We start from the raw sequence: 19,738 nt of genomic DNA on the forward strand, positions 1-19,738 counted from the left end.
TCAGCGTACCCAGAGAGCCCATCTCGAACTTTTCTCTTGCAAGAAACTTGTTCAATGCCCTGAGGTCAAGGATGGGGCACAAGTCTCCGTTCCTTTTTGGAATGAGGAAGTACCTTGAATAGAATCCTTGGCTCTGCTGGGGGTGAGGGACCAGCTCTACCGCACCTGCTGACAGAAGTGTGGAGAGTTCCGTTTGAAGTATGACCTGCTGGGCGGACAAACCCATGATGGACATGGGGGAGATGTCTCTGGAAGTTGGCTGAAGTTGAAACGGTACCCCTGACAGATGATGGTAAAGACCCAGCGGTCTGAAGTGATCTCCTCCCCGTGATGGGGGAAGCCAAGAAGCCTAGCTCCCACTGGGGGATCTGGTATCAGGGGTGCATTTGAGTGACTCATACTCCATCACCTCCAGTCAAAAGCCCTTAGTCGGAGCTTGCTGGGGCGCTGGCTGGTGTCTAGGTGCTCGCTGCTGGCGGGAGGGACCCCTGGAGCTAGTGCATGGCACCCGAGCTCGGAAGGCCGAAGGATAATACTTCCTCTGCCAATAAAAAGGCTTCCGGGATCCTGGCCTGGAGGATTTCCTGGCCGAGGACAGCGCTAGCAGAGAGCTGTTGAAGGGTATCATGGTGGTCCTTCAATTGCGCTACCACATCTCAGACCTTATCCCCAAAGAGGTTGTCATCTGTGCAGGGGAGGTCAGCTAGCTTCTCCTGTACCTCCGGACAGAGATCAGAAGCTCTGAGCCAGGCCATTCTCCGGGCGCCAATGCCAACCGCGGCTACGCAGGCCGCCTTCTCAAAGACATATGTGGAACGCACCTCATGCTTGCCAGCTTCTAAACCCAGCAGGACGATGGCTGAGAGCACCTCCTGTTGTTGAGGCAAGCCCTTCGCGAAATCCTGAACCCGTTTCCAGAAGTTCCGGTTGTACTGAGTCATGTAAAGCTGGTAGGCGGCAATATGGGCAACTAGCATAGCGCCCTGAAAGATCTTCCTGTCCAAAGCATCAAGCTCTCTTGATTTGCAAGGCTGTGACAGAGTTCAGTCCACACATTCACATCACATTATTGTCTGGACATGGGCTCCCATTGGGATAGTAGGTTTGGACTGTCCATCTTATCTGGCTTTCTTGAGGGTAGAACCCATTTAATATTATCGAGTTGTCTTCCTTGTGATTTAAAGGGGAAAAATAGACAAAATACAAAAGGGTTTTTTCACCAACAAAAATGTTCCTATTCATTGGTGGGTTGTTTTTTTTTGTAATTTCCCTTTTGGTTGAAGGCAACTCTTAACTAGGGAGTCCCACTAGTATAGTTGTTAAAAAAAACCTCTTCAACCATGACTATCGGACAGTACTGCAATCCCTCTTATTCTCCAAGCTGGACTACTGCAACTCCCTCCTCCTCGGACTCCCTGCATCTACCCTCAAACCTCTTCAAATACTGCAAAATGCAGCAGCCAGATCTCTCACAACAGCAAACACTCCACCCACATCACACCCATTCTTAAAGACATCCCATTGGCTCCCCATAACCCACAGAATTCAAAACAAAGCCTTAACCCTTTTGCACAAGACCATCAATAATGAGAAGATTGAATGGCTAAAGGACACCCTCCATCCTCACAACTCTCAAAGAGACCTCCGATCAAAGAACACCGGTCTGTTAACAATTCCCTCTACCAAACTGGCCCACCTTACCACAACCAGTGAACGCATCATCTCAATAGCCGGCCCCTCACTATGGAATAAATTACCCACACAGCTCAGATTGGAACCTTCAGCCCAGTCATTCAAGAAACTCCTAAAAACTTGGCTATTCCAGAAAGCCTTCCAACCTTCGTGTTAATGTCACCAACTAATCACCTTGTACATGTTGCGTTCGTGCCTCTTCTGCCCCTCGCGCCACCCTCTTTTCCTTGGGAGCGACTCCCTTCGGCTCTGATGGACAGTTGCAGCCGCGATTTCTCTCTGCCTCTTGGTCCCGGTGTCCCCGAGCTGGCTTAACGCTACGTATCCGCCATGTTCCTGATGACGTAAGGGCGCACGCTCCAGACTTGTACCAGCAAGGACACGAACCTCCGGGGTGTCCCCCCGTAGTGACGTCATCAATTTCCACTTTAAAAGGTCTTTGTTTGCTAACCTCTAACGAGTCAGCAAGGAACTCCAACTGGACTTGCTTCCGCAGTCCACGATACTTGCAACAACGATCTGAGTCAGCCTGGGGAATCCGTCCCCACTACTAGCCTTTTCAAACTTACCAGGAGTACCCGCTCCACAGGGGCTCCGCTCTCTATTCTCAACCTGTGTGTCAACGTGAGCGTATATTATCAGCCCAAAAATTCAAGAGTATGTAAACTTTTGAACAGGGTCATTCCTTTATTTCTATGGTTTGTTTAATGATTAAACTATTATGTATTACAGAATAGCACAATTTGAAACATATTAAAAATAACAGACATTTTGTCTAATCACTCAGGTTTTCTTAAAATGCTACACATCTTACAAATTCTGTTAGGGATATGTAAACAAGATCACAACTATAAAACCATAGATCAACTACTATATAAAAAAAATAGGGCACATAACTTGCATTCAAATATTATAATAAATCTTAATCTTGGCAAAAGTCAAGTGAATATAAAACTACAGAATCTCATTTAAAATATTACAAAGTAAAAGTAACCAGCAATAAGTCTTAGTTAAACAAAACTCAGTAGTTAAAGGCCTGGGCGATAAGTGGTTGCCAACAGATGTAATCTGTTTCTGTCCCTTATGAAACAGAGGATCAAGCTGTCCAAATTACAACAGGCTAATGGTTTGCCAAAACTTTAGTCTCCCCCTACCCCACAGACTGGAACACTGGCTATTTTCCTTGGATCCATTTTAGACCCCAGCCCTCATTTTGACTAGAAGACAGAGTGGGGTTTTGAACTATTTTGATCCCATTGCTTGAACCCTGCTAGCATCTCTTCTGAGGAAAGAATTGTTTCTTTAGAAGACCACTGTAGCGTCTATGGGGTGCTAAAGCTGGCATAGATGTAGCAGTGGAGACTGTCCCACTGCACAGCTCGAGTCACATTAGCAAATGTTTCTTGTATGTTTTCATGAATGCCTGAAGCCCACAGTCATGGGGTATGAGTGTTGATGGCCACTGCAGAAGCTGTTGCTTTGTCTCAAAAACAATGTAGGTTAATTTTATTCATTCATTTATATACCACGTCCCCATCCTTCAAAAGGTTGTATGAAATAGTGTACAATAAAATAGCAAATATAACACAAAATAAAATCGTAAAATGACAAATCTAATCATCATATGCCAATACAGTTAAACTAGCAGAGAGACTTCAAAACACCCAGACTGCTTTGACCAACTTAATAAGCTGGGAAAAGAAAAGATTTTAAATGGTTTCTGTAAGTAAACAACTTAGAATCCAGCCTCAACACTTCAGGCAACGTTTTCTACAGCTGAAGGCTAATCACTGAAAATATATGAGCCTTCATTTGCACTCCAGCTACTTTTTTTTTTTTTAAATCTAAACATTTCTCACATTTGTTGCTTTTTTCCCCAAAAGTGTTAAATAAATGTTGCCTTCCTTGAGGGAGATGGTCAACACATTTTGTAGAATCATCCAAAATGATATGCAAATATTCAACCATATAATGTTGGAAAGAAGGAATGCAGGATTGTAGCATAGTATTCTGATAATTTTTCCCCGTCAATAAGGCTCATGATCCAGGGGCCCAGAGGAATGGATTTTAGTATTCTTGGCCCTTTGGTTAGTGAATTTGATGACCACACTGTGATGAGGCAAATGGGGCTTTTTGAATGCAGGACATGATACTTCAGGTCTTCTTCTTTTCCCAATGAAGCATGAGTGGGGTTTCCCACATTCTCTCACTTACATCCTGGAGGAGAGAGTGAATTGGCACAATCACCAACTCTTTTGGGGCAACAAAGTACTTCAGGAGACTCAGTTCTTCTTGTATCTACAAGTCAAAAGCTATCCTTTGAAGAAAACTTGGTAAGGAAAGGTCCTCAGGGGGATAAACCCATGCCTCATGATGTGAAGAGGGCTTCAAAGGAAGAAATGAAGAATAATCTTTTTTAGGATTCCTGGCAACAGAGAAACACATGCAACACTAAGATTCCTTGAAGCACGATTCCTCTCTATAATGAGGAATTATGAAGCATCAAGATAGTACTGACCTAGAAGCCAATGGCTCAGATAGGAACAGTCTCAGATCAGTTCTGCCTATCGCTGAGGTTGAGAGAAAAATCAACTTAGCTTCCTGAGCTTGCAACCCTACCTTGAACCTCTGAGTGGCTGTCTTAGACAAAATGCTTGGGAAGCCAAGCCATTATCTGGTGGGTTGTTCAATGCATCTATCAAGATCAATGGACTTGATGTTCACCTTTCAGTACCAATAGAACATCGAGCAAGTATCAAGAGAAATTTTCCTTTCCAAATCTGCATTGAATACTACACATGACACAACAGAGTAGGCATTATGGGAGACTGTACATCCTGAATGGCCCTTTTGTACAGCAAAGGGCCTCCTCAGTATAGGAGGCATGCCCACTTTGGATCAAGTGGAACTTCTGACAGGTATAAACTGTGAGATGTGTATTGAGGAGCTGATCAGACATGTCAGCTTCTGCTTGCTGCTTCTGATTCTCAGTAGGAGTCTGGAGCCTTTGCTTGGACTTGGGTGAGGAGATCAAGACTTGGCTCAGTTCTCGGACTTATCCTTACAACGAAGCACCAAAGAGACTGATAACCTCTTCACCAAGGCCTGGCCACCACTACAACTCTGGTCTCCTTCCTGGGCCTTTGTTGTCGGTTTTTTGGACCTGGGATTAAATTCACTGGCAAGAAAGACAAAGCTTATCCTTTCAAGAATGAACTGCTCTGAGTAAAAGCCAGGAGCATATTTCAGAGCCATCACTGGGTCCTTTCCAAGGCAAATGCAGAACACAAATTACTCTCATGGTTTATACTTGAAGACCAGATGGTTAAGCACATAACCAACAGGAATGTAAAATACACAGGTTGACAGAAAGTTATGCCACTATGAACACCTATTTTTCCTGTGGCTAACATACATTGTGAGACTATTTACATACTTTTAGTCAGCTGAAAATCCAGCTAGGTGAATTAACCTGATTTTACTCCTAGCCCCCACCTAACCTTTGAAAATATACCCCATATTATATAATTAGCTGATACTGCTAGAACATCATATGGAGAATCAGCAACATACTTGGCACATATAGAAGGCTTATAATTGAAAAATAACATTAGAAATTAATGATTTTTCCAGTTCTTGATGCAACTTTTGAAAAAGGCGTATTATTGCCCTGGACACAAAAGCTGACTGAAACGTCATGCCAGTCAATTCCTACCAGGGTGGCTAACTCGGGTCCTCAAGAACCACAAACAGATCTGGTTTTCAGGACATCTCATGCAATTATATTTCGTGCAGAATTCAGACCTGTTTGTGGCTCTTGGGAAACGGAGTTGGCCACCCATGTCATATATTCGCTTTAAGGGAAGAGCGTTTTGGAACGCTCTTCCTCCCACCCTGCGCCTCGAACCATGCACCATCAAATTCAAGAAAAAATTAAAAACCTGGTTATTTAAATGTGCTTTTCCAGAATAGTTCCTCCTCTCACAATGACCGCCCATACACTGCTACTGTATGATACTTCCCACCCATGTTAAGATTTCTCAAAGTTTAACTCTTGTTGTTGTTTACCTCTCATTCTACGCTGCTCTTAAGTTATCCCCCCCCCCCCCCCCCCCACAGTTCCTTCTCCCTGTTATTATGTAATTTCAGACCTTCTGTTCTTATGTAAACTGGTATGATGTCCCTACGAATACCGGTATATAAAAACCGTTAAATAAAATAAATAAATAAGAGATGTATCATCGTGACATCCAACAGAACCTTTTAAAGCAAAGGTTTCTTTAAAAGGAATGGTAGCACACCCGGACAGATTAGAAATAGCTGCATCTATTACAGGTAAAATAGAAATATTTTCGGTTTTCACTTTTTGCAGTCTAATAGCTCTAGAAAGCTTTAGAGGTAGTGAATTTAAAGTCTGTGTGAGACCATTATTTTTAAGCTTTTCTTCTACTGCTGGGTAAACAGGAATTACTTCTTATCCAGTCTTTTGCTGAATTCTTAGGAAAGGATCTGTTTCTTTACATTAGATTGCCTTCTGTTTAGGAGTCAGATAAATGTGATACTCCAAGAGGTATGGCTTCATTGATTTGATTTATTAATTTTTTCTTGCCTCTACAGAATATGATGAAGGCAAGTTGCAATTAAAACATTGATAACAACTGAAATATTAAAGCAACAAAAAACTGTTAACCTAAAGCAAATAGCACATAGAGGCATAAATGGATTAACATAAACCAACTGACCGTGCATTGTCATTTAGTCAATCTGTTAATCTCTCAGGAGAACAATGAAAAATACCATGCACTTTCAAAAAAAATTAAGGTAGGAGGAGGGACACTGCTACCTGCTGAGACAGTTCAGAAGTTCATTTTACATCTTTAACTTCTAATTGATCTTTAGTGTTACCTTGTAAAGAAGCATACTTTTGAAGGTTTCCCTCCTCACAGATGAGACAGAAAGAGCTTGCATCTGATCGCAGCTGCAGGGGAAATTAGTAATAGAAAGGGCCCACAGACTTGGGGCTAAGGCTGCACAATCGGGAAGACCGCGGCTGGTAATCACAAAAATTTTAAATTCGGCCCACAAATCTGAAATTTGGAGGACCACCCGGAACAAGTCATCACTGCTATATCAGGGGCATACCATCCGGATTTTCCAGGATTTCTCTGCCTCAGTCTCCGAGGCCCGTAGAGGCTTTTCACCACTGTGTACCTCCCTGCACAACCAGGGAATAAAGTTCTCGCTATTGTTTCCCGCTCGCCTCTGCGTTTGGTATGCCGATCAAATATACTCATTTGACATCCCGGCACTGGCCCAAGCATTTCTGGACAAAATGGATAAATGACCCGCTGCGCTTCAGCAATGCTTTTGATTCAGCTGCCATTTTTCCATGTGCCTGGGATTTTGGACTCTGACCAGGGCATTTCCTGTTTTGTTTTCTTTTGTTCTCCTTTTCTCGTTTCACTTTGCGGGTTCTCATTGATTCTCCGTTTGTTCATGCCTCCGGAAAAGTCGTACCTCTTGGATCCACATATGAGGGCTAATAGCAAGGATTGGACTGACCTCCGGGGCGTTGGCTCTGAAGACGTGTGACTGTATGTTTGCACACACATTCGCTCCAGATACCCCGTGCTGGTTTAAAAAAATTTTTTTTTTCTACTTGCCTTCGAGTGTTGCTCGGGACAGCCCTTTGCGGGACTTTATTCTTTGCCCTGAGGCCCCATCGGGCATCCTTTTGCCACGCACACCCTCGGGATTTTCACCCTGGCTTGCCATGGCCTCTAGTGGGGGTAGGGGTGAAGGGAGAACCTATGGCTCCACATTAGCTATGATCGTTGGTAGCTTTCCTTCTCTCTTCCTCTCCTTTACTCCAACAGATGATAAGCTTAATTAGGCAATGCCTGGGTCATCTAATCCCTTTCGTCGCTGAGGCTCTTAGTCTGATTGGACACAGAGGGACTTTAGGGCCCTATTACCCTCGACCCCATGTATCGCTAGCTGCAATCAGCCCCTCTGTTTTCATATATTGCATGTCTTTCCATTTTCAAATGTTACTGGGCGTTTTACTGGGGTTTTTTTTGTATTGTTCCTTATATTTATATATATTTATATATATATATATTTATATTTTGTATTGTTCCTTATAACGTCATTAGACGTTATACACATTAAACCTTAGGATACACATTAGACGTTATCTACTCCTCTGATTACCTGGACAGCATGGATACCAACTCTAACATGTGGACTAACTCTAATCCGAACTATCTCTAGTCCGGAATTTGTTATTTCTCCTTTTAACTTAACTTTATCTTTTTTCTTCCAGCTACCTAAGCTTCCAAGTTCTCGGTCCTCGTTTAATGTAACTTTGTTTCTTCCTTTACCTAGTTATTTTTTACCCCTGTTCGATGTAAACCGTCCTGATATGGTATTTATCCATGAAGGTCGGTATAGAAAAATGTTAAATAAATAAATAAATAAATAAATAAATAAATAAATATATTAGGAGTGGAACCTAGACACATCGATACGTGATCTCTGCGCCTTCTCATAGAAGGCATATTAGAGTGGTAACTAAGGAGTGTGAAGGAAGGGTTCTCAACTAGGGTTGAGAGGGGGAGAGGAAATCGATGGGGGGGGGGGGTACTGGGGGGATGCGGGAAAGGTGGGCAGGGCAAGGGGGGTGTTCCACTTCGGGGGTTTAGTAATAAGGTGGCGTCAGAGGGAAGGTGTGGGGAAAAACCATATTGGTTAGTGACATTTGTTGATTTCTATGGCTAGTTCAATTATTACTGGACTGGACTCTACATGGTCCACATGGAGACCCCAGCTGGGAAGGTCACCATGACATTATTGAGAATTATTCCACCAAGGTTTTACATTGTTCCATGCAGGGATGAATAAAACTACCCGATTTGTTTCCTGGAATGTTTGCGGGCTTAACTCCCCTATTAAGCGGTCTAAGGTGCTTACTTTGTTGAACAAAACATCAGCTGCGGTGGCATATCTGCAAGAAACTCATCTTAATGATACTGAGCATACAAAGCTTCTTCGCAGCTGGGTGGGAGAGGTACGCTTTGCTTCAGCCACCACCAAATCCGGAGGGGGTCACTATTTTGATTGATAAGCAACTCCCTATAACAATAACTAAAGAGATTAAAGATCCCCAAGGCCTTTATCTTATTTTGATCACCGAACTCTTTCACCAGACAGTGGTAATGTGTAATATCTATGCTCCCAATACTTATGACTAATTTTTTCAGAGGGCTCTACGTGCATTTGATCCCATATTTAACTGATACACCGATTCTAGGGGGTGACTTCAATACCATCCGAGATCCCCAGGTGATGCCTCACAAGGACGTCGCCGTGAACTAAGCGTGGGTAAGGGCCCTACCATGCTAGAAAATACTTTATATTTGTTAGATGTCTGGCGCACTCTCCACCCGACCGAACGGGACTTTACACACATCTCGCGAGCCCATGCCATTCATTCACGTGTGAATTATTTTCTCATTAGTACCCATGTCTTTCCTCACGTTCAGGATGCAAGTATTGACAATATTGTGATCTCAGATCACGCCCCAGTATGGGTGATTTTCAATTTTTGAGTGATACCCTTATCCAGAATTTGGTGTTATTCTTATTTCTTGGCTTCGGACACCAAATTTTGGGATTATGTGCGGACCAAATGGCTAGAATACGTGACTGTTAATAAGGCCCATGATTCTCAACCTATTTTATTTTGGTATGCTGCGAAAGCAGTTTTACATGGAGACATCATCTCCTATGTGTCCTATTATCATAAGAAGACTCTCAATCAGTGCATTCTGTCCCTTAGTGTTCAATTGCGCAAGACCAGGCTCAAGTTGGCTGCATCGGGAAATGGGGAGGTGCGAACTCTGTATCTGTCACAGCAATATGCCCTAAATTCTCTTATCCATCAATGCACAAAAAAGAGTTTTCTCTATTACAAATTTCAGTTTCATCAATATAGTAATAAAGCAGGGAAGATGTCGTCAAATCTCATCCGCTCTATATGGTCAAGTTGCTTTATCCCAGCTTTACGCAACCCCTCTGGTCAGGTAGTCCATAATACTAACGCAATTTTAAAATGTTTTTGAGATTTCTTTTCATCTTTATATGCCACAGAAGGGTGGAACAAGGAGGCCTGCGATTGGTTTTGTGCGCAGCTCTCGCTGCCTAGCCTGACCAGAGATCAACGCGATGGCTTAAACTTGCCCATATCGGAGGGAGAGGTTAAGCTTGCTATTCTGAATTCCAAACGATTTAAGGCTCCGGGGCCCGACGGTTATACTGCTGAATTCTTTAAGCTCCTCGAAGATCAGATATCTAGCCGGTTTGCATTGGCTTTTTCGGCCTTAATTAATCAGGGTTCTTTCCCGAGAATGCCAATTTAGCCCATTTCACTCTTATTCCCAAGGCTGGTAAAGACTTGCTTTCACCGGAATCATACCGTCCTATATCCCTCCTGAATTATGATTAGAAACTGTTAGCTAAGATACTAGCTGATCGCCTAGCTAAGATTCTAACTACTCTCATTGGCGAACATCAAGTCGGGTTTGTGCACCAGCGCTATGCTCTGACTAATATACATAAGGTGCTAGTAGCGATGACCATCTGCCAACAAATGTCCATGCTTTATTTGCCCATCAGTTTCGATGCCGAAAAGGCCTTTGATCGTGTGGAATGGCCATACTTATTTTATATTTTGCAACGGATGGGCTTTGAAGGGTTTTTTTTTCTAACGCTTTTCAAATGCTTTATCATACTCCTCAGGTACTAGTTGTAGCTAATGGGACGCAATCGGATTTGTTTTCTGTATCTAGGGGCACCTGACAGGGATGCCCTTTATCCCCGTTACTGTTTATTTTACAACTAGAACCCCTTTTACTAGTGCTGCAGCTTGCACCCGTGGTTCGAGGGGTGCACCTTGGGCCTAACATTTTCAAATGTGTGGCTTTCGCAGATGATCTGCTGGTATTTATCACGGACCTGCAGACCTCGCTGCCCCCTTTGATGCACTTAATGGGGAACTTTGGGACCTTTACCGGGTTCCGGTTAAACGAGTTTAAGCCCTCGGCTTTGGCATTCCCGGAGACCCTGAAGGAGCGCTAGCCCGGTAATTTTCCCTTACAATGGCCTGGCGATAGCGTTTGCTACCTTGGTGTATTTCTCCCTTCTGACCCGGAGCAGATTTACCAGGCCAATATCCTACGGTTGCTTAACAAAACTCTGGTGATGTTGACTAATTGGGGTAATTTACCTCTTTCCATGGGGGGCCGAATTAATCTCTTTAAAATGACCATCCTACCAAAATGGCTTTATCTTTTGCAAAACATACCCCTCTGGCTGAAATGGTGTGACCTGATAAAACTAGACAGTGCTCTTCGCCGCTTTGTTTGGAGGGGTAGGAAATCCAGAATACCTCTTTCTTGGTTGAAGTTGCAGTGGGGAGGGGGGGGCATGGGGATCCCGAATATGGCCCTTTATAATGTGGCCTGTAAGAGAGTAATCCGCGACTGGCTATTAGATAAATCCTATTGTGTTTCACTGGTGGCGGAGAGAGAGGTGTCCTACCCCCAAGCTGTTTCCTATGTGTTGCAGGCCCAGTCCTCACGCCTTCCCACCTTTCTGACGCAGACTGCTTTGCTCAAACCCATTTGAATTACATGGGTCTGATTATCAAAACTTTTACAGATATCCTGTTTATGTGCTCATTTCCTTCCACTTCAAGGGAATGCTGAATTTACCCCTGGATCTCAATCTGGTTCCTTTCGTTTGTGGGAGTCTAGAGGAATCAAATGTCTGGGACACTTACTTACTCAAGATGGGACGCTTTTAGACTTTGCAGAGTTCGGTGAGACTTACGGTCTGGGAACCTCCCATATGTTTCCATATTTGCAGATTCGCCACTATATTAATGCTCTGCTGCAGGACTCTAAGCACCCTTTGGTATTTCAGGAATTAGATCAAGTGTTTCATTTTGAGCGAACCCAAGTACCTGCTTTATCTATTTACTATAAATATCTGCGTCGTAAAATGCAGTTTGATGTTTGTTCTCTATTAGAGGCACGCTGGAACTGCGATGGGGACTTTACTGTTACACACAATATTTTACGTAAATGTTTTCAAAGCATAGCCCGGATCTCTACCAACATGTATTACAGAGAGTTACAGTTTAAATTTTTATGCCGTGCGTATGTGTCCCCTCAGGTGGCACATCAATTGACCATAACCCAGTCGGCACTCTGCCTTCGCTGTAACACAGTAGTAGGTACCTTATCTCATGTTTTTTGGTCCTGCTCTTTGGTGCGCAGTTTTTGGTGCCGGATAGCGGATTATATGGCTGACATGTTGGATACAGGTTTTCCAATGTCTCCTATGTGGCTTTTATTTGGCTGTATCTCCCCTATCCGAATTAGAGATCCCGGCTCACACTTACTTTTGTAAAAAGCTTGTCTTGTTGGTAAAATACTGCACTGTGTGACCATGCCCCTCCCCCGACGTCAACTCTTTGTGCTTCATTTACTATTTTTTCTTTTACGTTTTCTGTTAAGTAACCTTTTTTCAAGTTCCTACCTTATGCCTTTGTTAACAATTTTATTATAAATGTCTCTGTATTTGACTATGGAAATATTTTTTCCTGCTTTTTCTGTTTTATGTAAACCGGTATGATTTGCATTTTAATGTAAGAATGTCGGTATATAAAAATTATAAATAAATAAATAAATAAATAAATAAATAAATAAAAAGGTCATATTGTTGGTTTGGAGATCTCCGGAGGCACTGTCCTTTTGGATCTGGAGGAACCACTTTCATGCCCTGATGACCATGGAAAGCTTGACGTCCTGAGAATCTCCTAGACAACGACGACTGTTTCTTCCAGTATGGAACAACTACCTACAGCAGCTTCCTCATCGCGCTCGCAGTCTTGCTATGAATGATTGAATTGATGTCCTCGGATAGCTGAATGAAGACCTTCGGACACCCACCTTATGCTTAGACTTTATTTACTTCCTTGGGAAGGGGGGAGGGTAGGGAATGCTGGAAGTTGGGGTGGGGAGGCGGGTTGAGAAGGGGGTCGCAGACAGTAGGTCACACTGTAAGTGAATGTTACCAGTTTGATTAAAAAACTGGAGAAGGGTCAGAAACACACCTTTCTCCTTGTTGTATTATCATTATGGAAAACTCTAATAAAATGTTGAAACATAAGAGCTTGCATCTGAAACCTGAAGTCAAGCTATACTCTGGAGCAACTATATCCTTTTAAGTTTTTAATTTTTCAGACATTATAATCAACCATCAAGAATATCACTCACAAGCTTGTAAATTGTAAGTGGTATTCTAGAAATAAGATCAGGCATGGGACGCCCCAGCATCAGTGTGATGGGTACTGCTCCGTCAGCAAGGTTCTACTGAGCGCAGGACTGTAAGTCAGCATGTGCTCACAGTCTTCAATGCAACCCTGCCCCTTTTTGTGGGTTTGCTGTTTGAATAGTAATATGGTGCTACAGTTTGATAGAGTGAAGGATGTAGAATTATAGGTCTTGTGGCTTTGGTTTGCTACTGATTCTTGAGGACTATTAAAAATTATTTTTTAATGCTGGTTGTAGATGCAGTGACCTGGCTGATTCCCACAACCTTGAGTGAAGACTCCCAGGTTGGAATACAGTTGTTCTCTCTCTGCAGTACTGCATAGCCTCAGTAATCAGCAATTTTATTTCAGAATTGACTTACCTGTATGGAATCTGAATTGCAGTAAAGTTGAAGAGATTTTGTGTGACAAGGCACTTGTGTATTGACTCCCACCAAGCTCAACAAAGAACTGGACCACAGTTACTACTATGATGTGATCATGCAATATTTTCAATAGTGCAGAACAGCTGAGAAGAGAAGCAATTGGTCTGTACCACAAACAGCAGCAAATTACCCATACTACAGACTAGGTTGAGAGTACAATAAAATAAGATGTTCAAGATTCCCTTTCTGACTCCTCATTTTACAGTCATTGTGGTAGAACAAGATGCTAGGCTGGCAGCCATGAAACACTTACCCATTCATAAGTGACAACCTGATTAGCCTTCTCTTGAAAAGTGTTCAAAGTCATGCCCTGCAATAACTTGCTGTTGGTGGCATCCCCAACAGGAAGAGACATAGTGTTATTCTCCAATTTCACTTTTGTTCCCTGGGGCTGGCAGCGGGCATTAGTACTTGTTGTACCCAGGTCATCCATGTCTAGGTCCTGCTCATTGGCCAGGTTTTCCTTCTGTAATACTTCATAGAGCACATCAGGGTGATTCCAGATCTGAGCATGGAAGAGACAGGGAAAAAAATCACTCTGTTTGAATTTACAAAACAGACTATTTTTTTTTAAATTTTGTTATAATTGCCCTCCCAAAAACAAATCCTCATGCCTGCATTTGGCCATTCTAGTAGGAACAGTCAGTACCCAAACTGATAAGTTGTATCTTGTGTGATCATGGTCAATTATTAGCCAGTTGGAAGGGGAAATGAGTGCCCAAGATGAAGCTCTTGCAATAATATCATTAATGGCTAGCAGTTATTTTTTCCCTTCATTCCCAGGAACTCCAACAAATTCCTATACAAGGTAGGATGAAGCTCCCCTGCCCAAGCAGTACCAAATGCTCAGTATATACATTTGTAAAATGTTCATATTACAAACACTAACTTCTATAATGTTCCTTTGCCCTTGTACCCAGTTCAAAGATTGTGGTACAGTGTCCAAAACCCCAAAGTAATATTAAACTAGCTATTCTCTAGAATTGTGATGTGATAATAGCTTTGCTATGTCTGGCAAACCAGAGAGGAAATAAGAAAAGCAAAATGATTATGAGGCTAAAACACAATGCATGGGAGGGAGAGTAAAGGGATTTGTAGCCATACAAGATAGCAAATTAACAATGCATATATTTTATAAAGGCCTTTTTTTATGGAAAGGAGGAATCGCTCACAGCAGAGGAGTCTGTCTCCTATTCCACCTACAGAATCTGCAGCACATATAGTTTGCCCTCTTTCCTGCTCAACAGAAAATTAGCTAGGGTCATCCCATGACGAACACCTCTAACTACAAAGGGTGAAGGTCCATCTTATTTCCTCAATATAATGAAGCAAGAAATATAAACTGGGAGATATATTAGACACAAGGGAGGTAAGAGTGGCCGAGGTGCTGAATAGGTTTCTTGGAAAATTAAATAGGGACTTTTCTAAAGTGAGAAAAGGAAAATTGGTTCTTACCTGCTAATTTTCTTCCTTGAGTCCCACAGATGAGTTCAGACCATGGGTTTTTCTCCTTTACCAGCAGATGGAGACAGAGAAAACAAGCTTTACTGTACCCGTAGTACTTAAAACAGTGTGCCACCTCCAGTCGCAGGGAGTTAGATGTGAGGACAGGAAAGATTTATGAACTCTCCCTCTGAAATACGGTAGTACAAGGCTGCTACTTGCACCCTAAGAGAATTCAGGCCAGACCTTTTTGTATGCCCATCTGCAAAAAAAAAGAATCCGAAGAATAGACACAAAGCAGAGGAACCCCTGCCTTGAGACACTAAGATTCAAACACTTTCCACACTTGGACATAAGCCAAGGAAGTTGAGGCTCTCCTTGCCTGAAGCAAAGTCGTAATAACTTCCTCTGAATATCCTATCAACTTTAACAGACACCACTCAAAAGCCAGGCTGCAACACAAAAGAAATCTACCTGTTCCAAGAAAACTGGACCATAATGAAGCAACCTGGAGAGATGCCCGAGCCTCAGAGGTCTGTCCACCACTAGATTTACCAGATCTGAAAACCATGGCCATTCTGGAGCTACCAGGATCACCTTTCTGGGTTAAACCTCGATATGCCTTACGACTCTGCCTATCAGACGACAAGGAAGAAATGCGTATAGCAGAATTCTGTGTGGCCACGGTTGTGAGAGAGCATCAAGAACCTCTGCTCCCAATTCTCTTCTGCAACTGAAGAACTGTCGAGTCTTAACGTTTTCCCTTGATGCCATCAAGTCCATCTAGGGAACTCCCCACCTTGAGTGAATATGAGAGATTATCTTGCTCAACAACTCCCACTCTCCGGGGTCCATGTGCTTGCCGAGAAAATCCGCTTGAACATTCTCCACCCCAGTCACTTGCAACACTCACAGGACCAAGAGATGCTGCTCCGCCCAGCAAAAAACTCCTGGGCTTCCATAGCCACTGCTGGACTCCTGGTACTCTCTTGCTGGTTGATGTAAGCTACCACCACCGCATTGTTGGACAGGACCCTCACTGCCTTTGAATTACTGGAAGAAAAAAGAGCAATGCTTTCAAATCACTCTGGTTTCTAGATGATTGATGGTCTATGATACCTCCGTCAACAACCACTGCCCCTGTGCTGTTTGACCATGACAAATGGCTCGACATCCTGTCAGACTAGCATTCGTAGTCACTACTACCCAATTTGGAATCTCCAGCCCCATGCCCCTTTCCAGATAGGCTCCACCACGAGATACTTGATCTGGCTTCCCCCAGAAGGGACAAATTGAGCTCGAAATCTTTCAACTGAAGGTTCCAGCATGATAGCAGTGCCATGGAGACAAGGACTTTTAAATAATCCCATAGGCTAAGTATCTGAAGCTGCAACAAATTCTGGATTTGTCCTTGCAACCTCAACAATCCCTCCCCATTGAGAGAAACACCTTGCCCACATTGGTTTTGAAACACCCCCCCCCCCCCTCTCCAGTTATTCCAGCAACTGCAAAGGAACTAATTTGCTTTTCACCAGATTTACAACCTAGCTCTGGGATTGAACTTCTGCATCAGCATTTGGATTGCTTGGTGGCAAAGATCCCATGACTTCACTTGAATAAGCCAGTTATCTAGATAAGAATGAACCACAATGCTCTCCTTTTGCAGGGCCGCTGCCACGACTACCATCACTTTCGTGAATGTCGAGGAACCGTTGCAAGACCAAAAGGCAAGGCTTGGAACTGATAATGTTCCCCCAATACAGCAAATCGTAGAAACTTCTGATGCTCCTTGTGGATGGTTACATGCAGATACACACTAAGAGACAGAAATGCCAGGAATTCTCATCTGACCACTGTGATGACCAAGCACTCAGTCTCCATTTGGAAACAAGGTACCCATAGGGATACATTCACCTTCTCTAGGTCCAAAATGGGCTGACAGGTGTCTTCTTTCTTTGGAACCATGGAATAGCTGCCCTGTTCCCGTTCCCCTCAGGGAATGGGAACTAGTACATCATAAGAACATAAGATATTGCCATGCTGGGTCAGACCAAGGGTCGATCAAGCCCAGCATCCTGTTTCCAACAGAGGCCAAACCAGGCCACAAGAACCTGGCAATTACCCAAACACTAAGAAGATCCCATGCTACTGATGCAATTAATAGCAGTGGCTATTCCCTAAGTAAACTTGATTATTAATGGACTTCTCCTCCAAGAACTTATCCAAACCTTTTTTGAACCCAGCTACACTAACTGCACTAACTACATCTTCTGGCAACAAATTCCAGAGCTTTATTGTGCGTTGAGTGAAAAAAAATTTCTCCGATTAGTCTTAAATGCTAACTTCATGGAATGCCCCCTAGTCCTATTATTCGAAAGTGTAAATAACAGATTCACATCTACTCGTTCAAGACCTCTCATGATCTTAAAGACCTCTATCATATCCCCCCTCAGCCGTCTCTTCTCCAAGCTGAACAGCCCTAACCTCTTCAGCCTTTCCTCATAGGGGAGCTGTTCCATCCCCTTTATCATTTTGGTTGTCCTTCTCTGTACCTTCTCCATCGCAACTATATCTTTTTTGAGATGCGGCGACCAAAATTGTACACAGAATTCAAGGTGCGGTCTCACCATGGAGCAATATAGAGGCATTATGACATTTTCCGTTTTTATTAACCATTTCCTTCCTAATAATTCCTAACATTCTGTTTGCTTTTTTGACTGCTGCAGCACACTGAGCCGACGATTTTAAATTATTATCCATTATGATGCCTACATCTTTTTCCTGGGTGGTAGCTCCTAATATGGAACCTAACATCGTGTAACTACAGCCAGGGTTATTTTTCCCTATATGCAACACCTTGCACTTGTCCACATTAAATTTCATCTGCCATTTGGATGCCCAATCTTCCAGTCTTGCAAGGTCTTCTTGTAATGTATCACAATCCGCTTGTGATTTAACTACTCTGAATAATTTTGTATCATCCGCAAACTTGATATTGTATTCCTTTCCAGATCATTTATATATATATTGAAAAGCACCGGTCCAAGTACACATCCCTGAGGCACTCCACTATTTACCCTTTTCCACGGAGAAAATTGACCATTTAATCCTACTCTCTGTTTCCTGTCTTTTAACCAGTTTGTAATCCACAAAAGGACATCGCCTCCTATCAAATGACTTTTTAGTTTTCTTAAAAGCCTCTCATGAGGGACTTTGTCAGCTTTTGAAGCTGCTCTAGTGTGGAGTGGATCATGGCCTTCATGCCACTGGAGACACAAGGGGAGACCATAAAGGCTTCATGCATCAAGCGAGAAATTCTAAGGCATAACCGTCTCTTATGACAGCAGGACCCAATTGTCCATTGTAACCTTGGATCACTCTTTGAAAAAGAGGGCCAACCACTCTCTGATTACCTCTTCCAAAGAATAGACTAAGTGTGTTTCATTGTGCCCCTTTAAGATCTCCGGAACTAAAGCTGGAGTTTCTCAGGCAGACTTACAGGTTCCCAAAAGGACTGCGACTTGTTAGCTGCCTGACACTGTAAGGAGAACCTCCCTGTCCAACCAGTAACACCAGGCCTCCTGGTATCTTTGCCTACTCAGAAAATTCTTCTTATTCCCTTTGGGCTTAACCTCAGGCAACTTAGCCCCTTGGTGCTTTACCAGCTGCTTCAAGCCTTCACCAAACAGAAGTTTGCCTTTAAATGGAAAGATACCAAGCTGAGACTTGCACCAGACATCTGCCACCCAATTGTGCAACCAAAGGAGCCTCCTAGCCGAAATAGCTGACATCATATTCCTAGCTGAAGTGCAAAGCATCTGCTGTAAAAGTTACCCCAGCCTCCAATTGCTCTATTTCCTTAGACGAAAGAGAAGCTCCTGATCCCTCTACCTGAAGCTGTTGTATCCAGTGCAAACAAGCCTGTACCATGAAACTAATGCAAACTGCCGCATGTATGTTCAAGGCCAAAACTCACATATCTTTTTAAGATGCAGCTCCGTTTTGCGATCCTCGGCATCTTTCAGTGCTGCTGAACCTGCCACCGGAATGGTAGCTTTCTTGTTCACTGTCAAAACTAAGGCATCCTCCTTAGGTAGCCTCAGTAACTCTAACACTTCTTCTGGCAATGGGTAAAGCTTCTCCATCACCCTTCCAACCAGCCTCAGGGATTCCCACTCCCTAAATATAGCTTTTTAACTGTACAGTGAAAGGAAAAAGCCTTAGCAGGACCTTTAAGTCCTTCAATGATGGGATCTTAATCCTCATGCTCAGATTCTTCCTGAACCTCTTTTGAACCCAAGTTCTTTCAGGACCTGAGTAATCATGGAGAACAATTCCTCTTTACGGAAAAGCCTGACCACCTTGGGGTAATTGCCTTCTGCTATTGGGATCTCTCCCTTTTCCAGGGGATCACTGTCATTCTCATCCTCCAAGAGTTCGGGCAAAGTATCCCGCCTCTTCAGAACCTGCTGACCCTCCATCTGAGTCCTATCTGGATAGCTTCTTTTTCCTAGAAGGACAAGATGGACCTCCAAACCTTTCCTGAAGGGATACCTTCCATACTTTGCCTGTCTGTGGAAGACACCTGGGGTGGGGGTCACTCCCCTGCCACTCCTTTCATTATCAAAAAGGCCTTGTGCATCAACAGTACAAACTCTGTATAGAAAATCTCTGACTTCCCATTCTGAGAGTCTTTGGCCTCCTTTGACTCTTCCTGGGCACTGTCCAAGGCCTCCACTGCAGAGGACAATGGTGGAAAAGCAGTTCCCTCCCTTAATCA

The 19,738-nt window shown here is 43.2% G+C and overlaps 1 protein-coding gene across 1 annotated transcript in view; it reads right to left on the bottom strand.

The window, feature by feature from the left end:
• The window catches only part of RAD54L2 (RAD54 like 2), a gene marked incomplete in the record, with an annotated part of 296,852 nt that overhangs the window by 106,206 nt on the left and 170,908 nt on the right, over positions 1 to 19,738 (bottom strand). Inside the window, 1 exon segment of the mRNA XM_029599564.1 lies at positions 13,769 to 14,020. Within this exon segment, the coding sequence (XP_029455424.1) occupies positions 13,769 to 14,020 (252 nt within the window).

The sequence above is a fragment of the Rhinatrema bivittatum genome, chromosome 4, assembly GCF_901001135.1.
Source record: "Rhinatrema bivittatum chromosome 4, aRhiBiv1.1, whole genome shotgun sequence".
In the NCBI taxonomy this organism is placed as follows: domain Eukaryota; kingdom Metazoa; phylum Chordata; class Amphibia; order Gymnophiona; family Rhinatrematidae; genus Rhinatrema; species Rhinatrema bivittatum.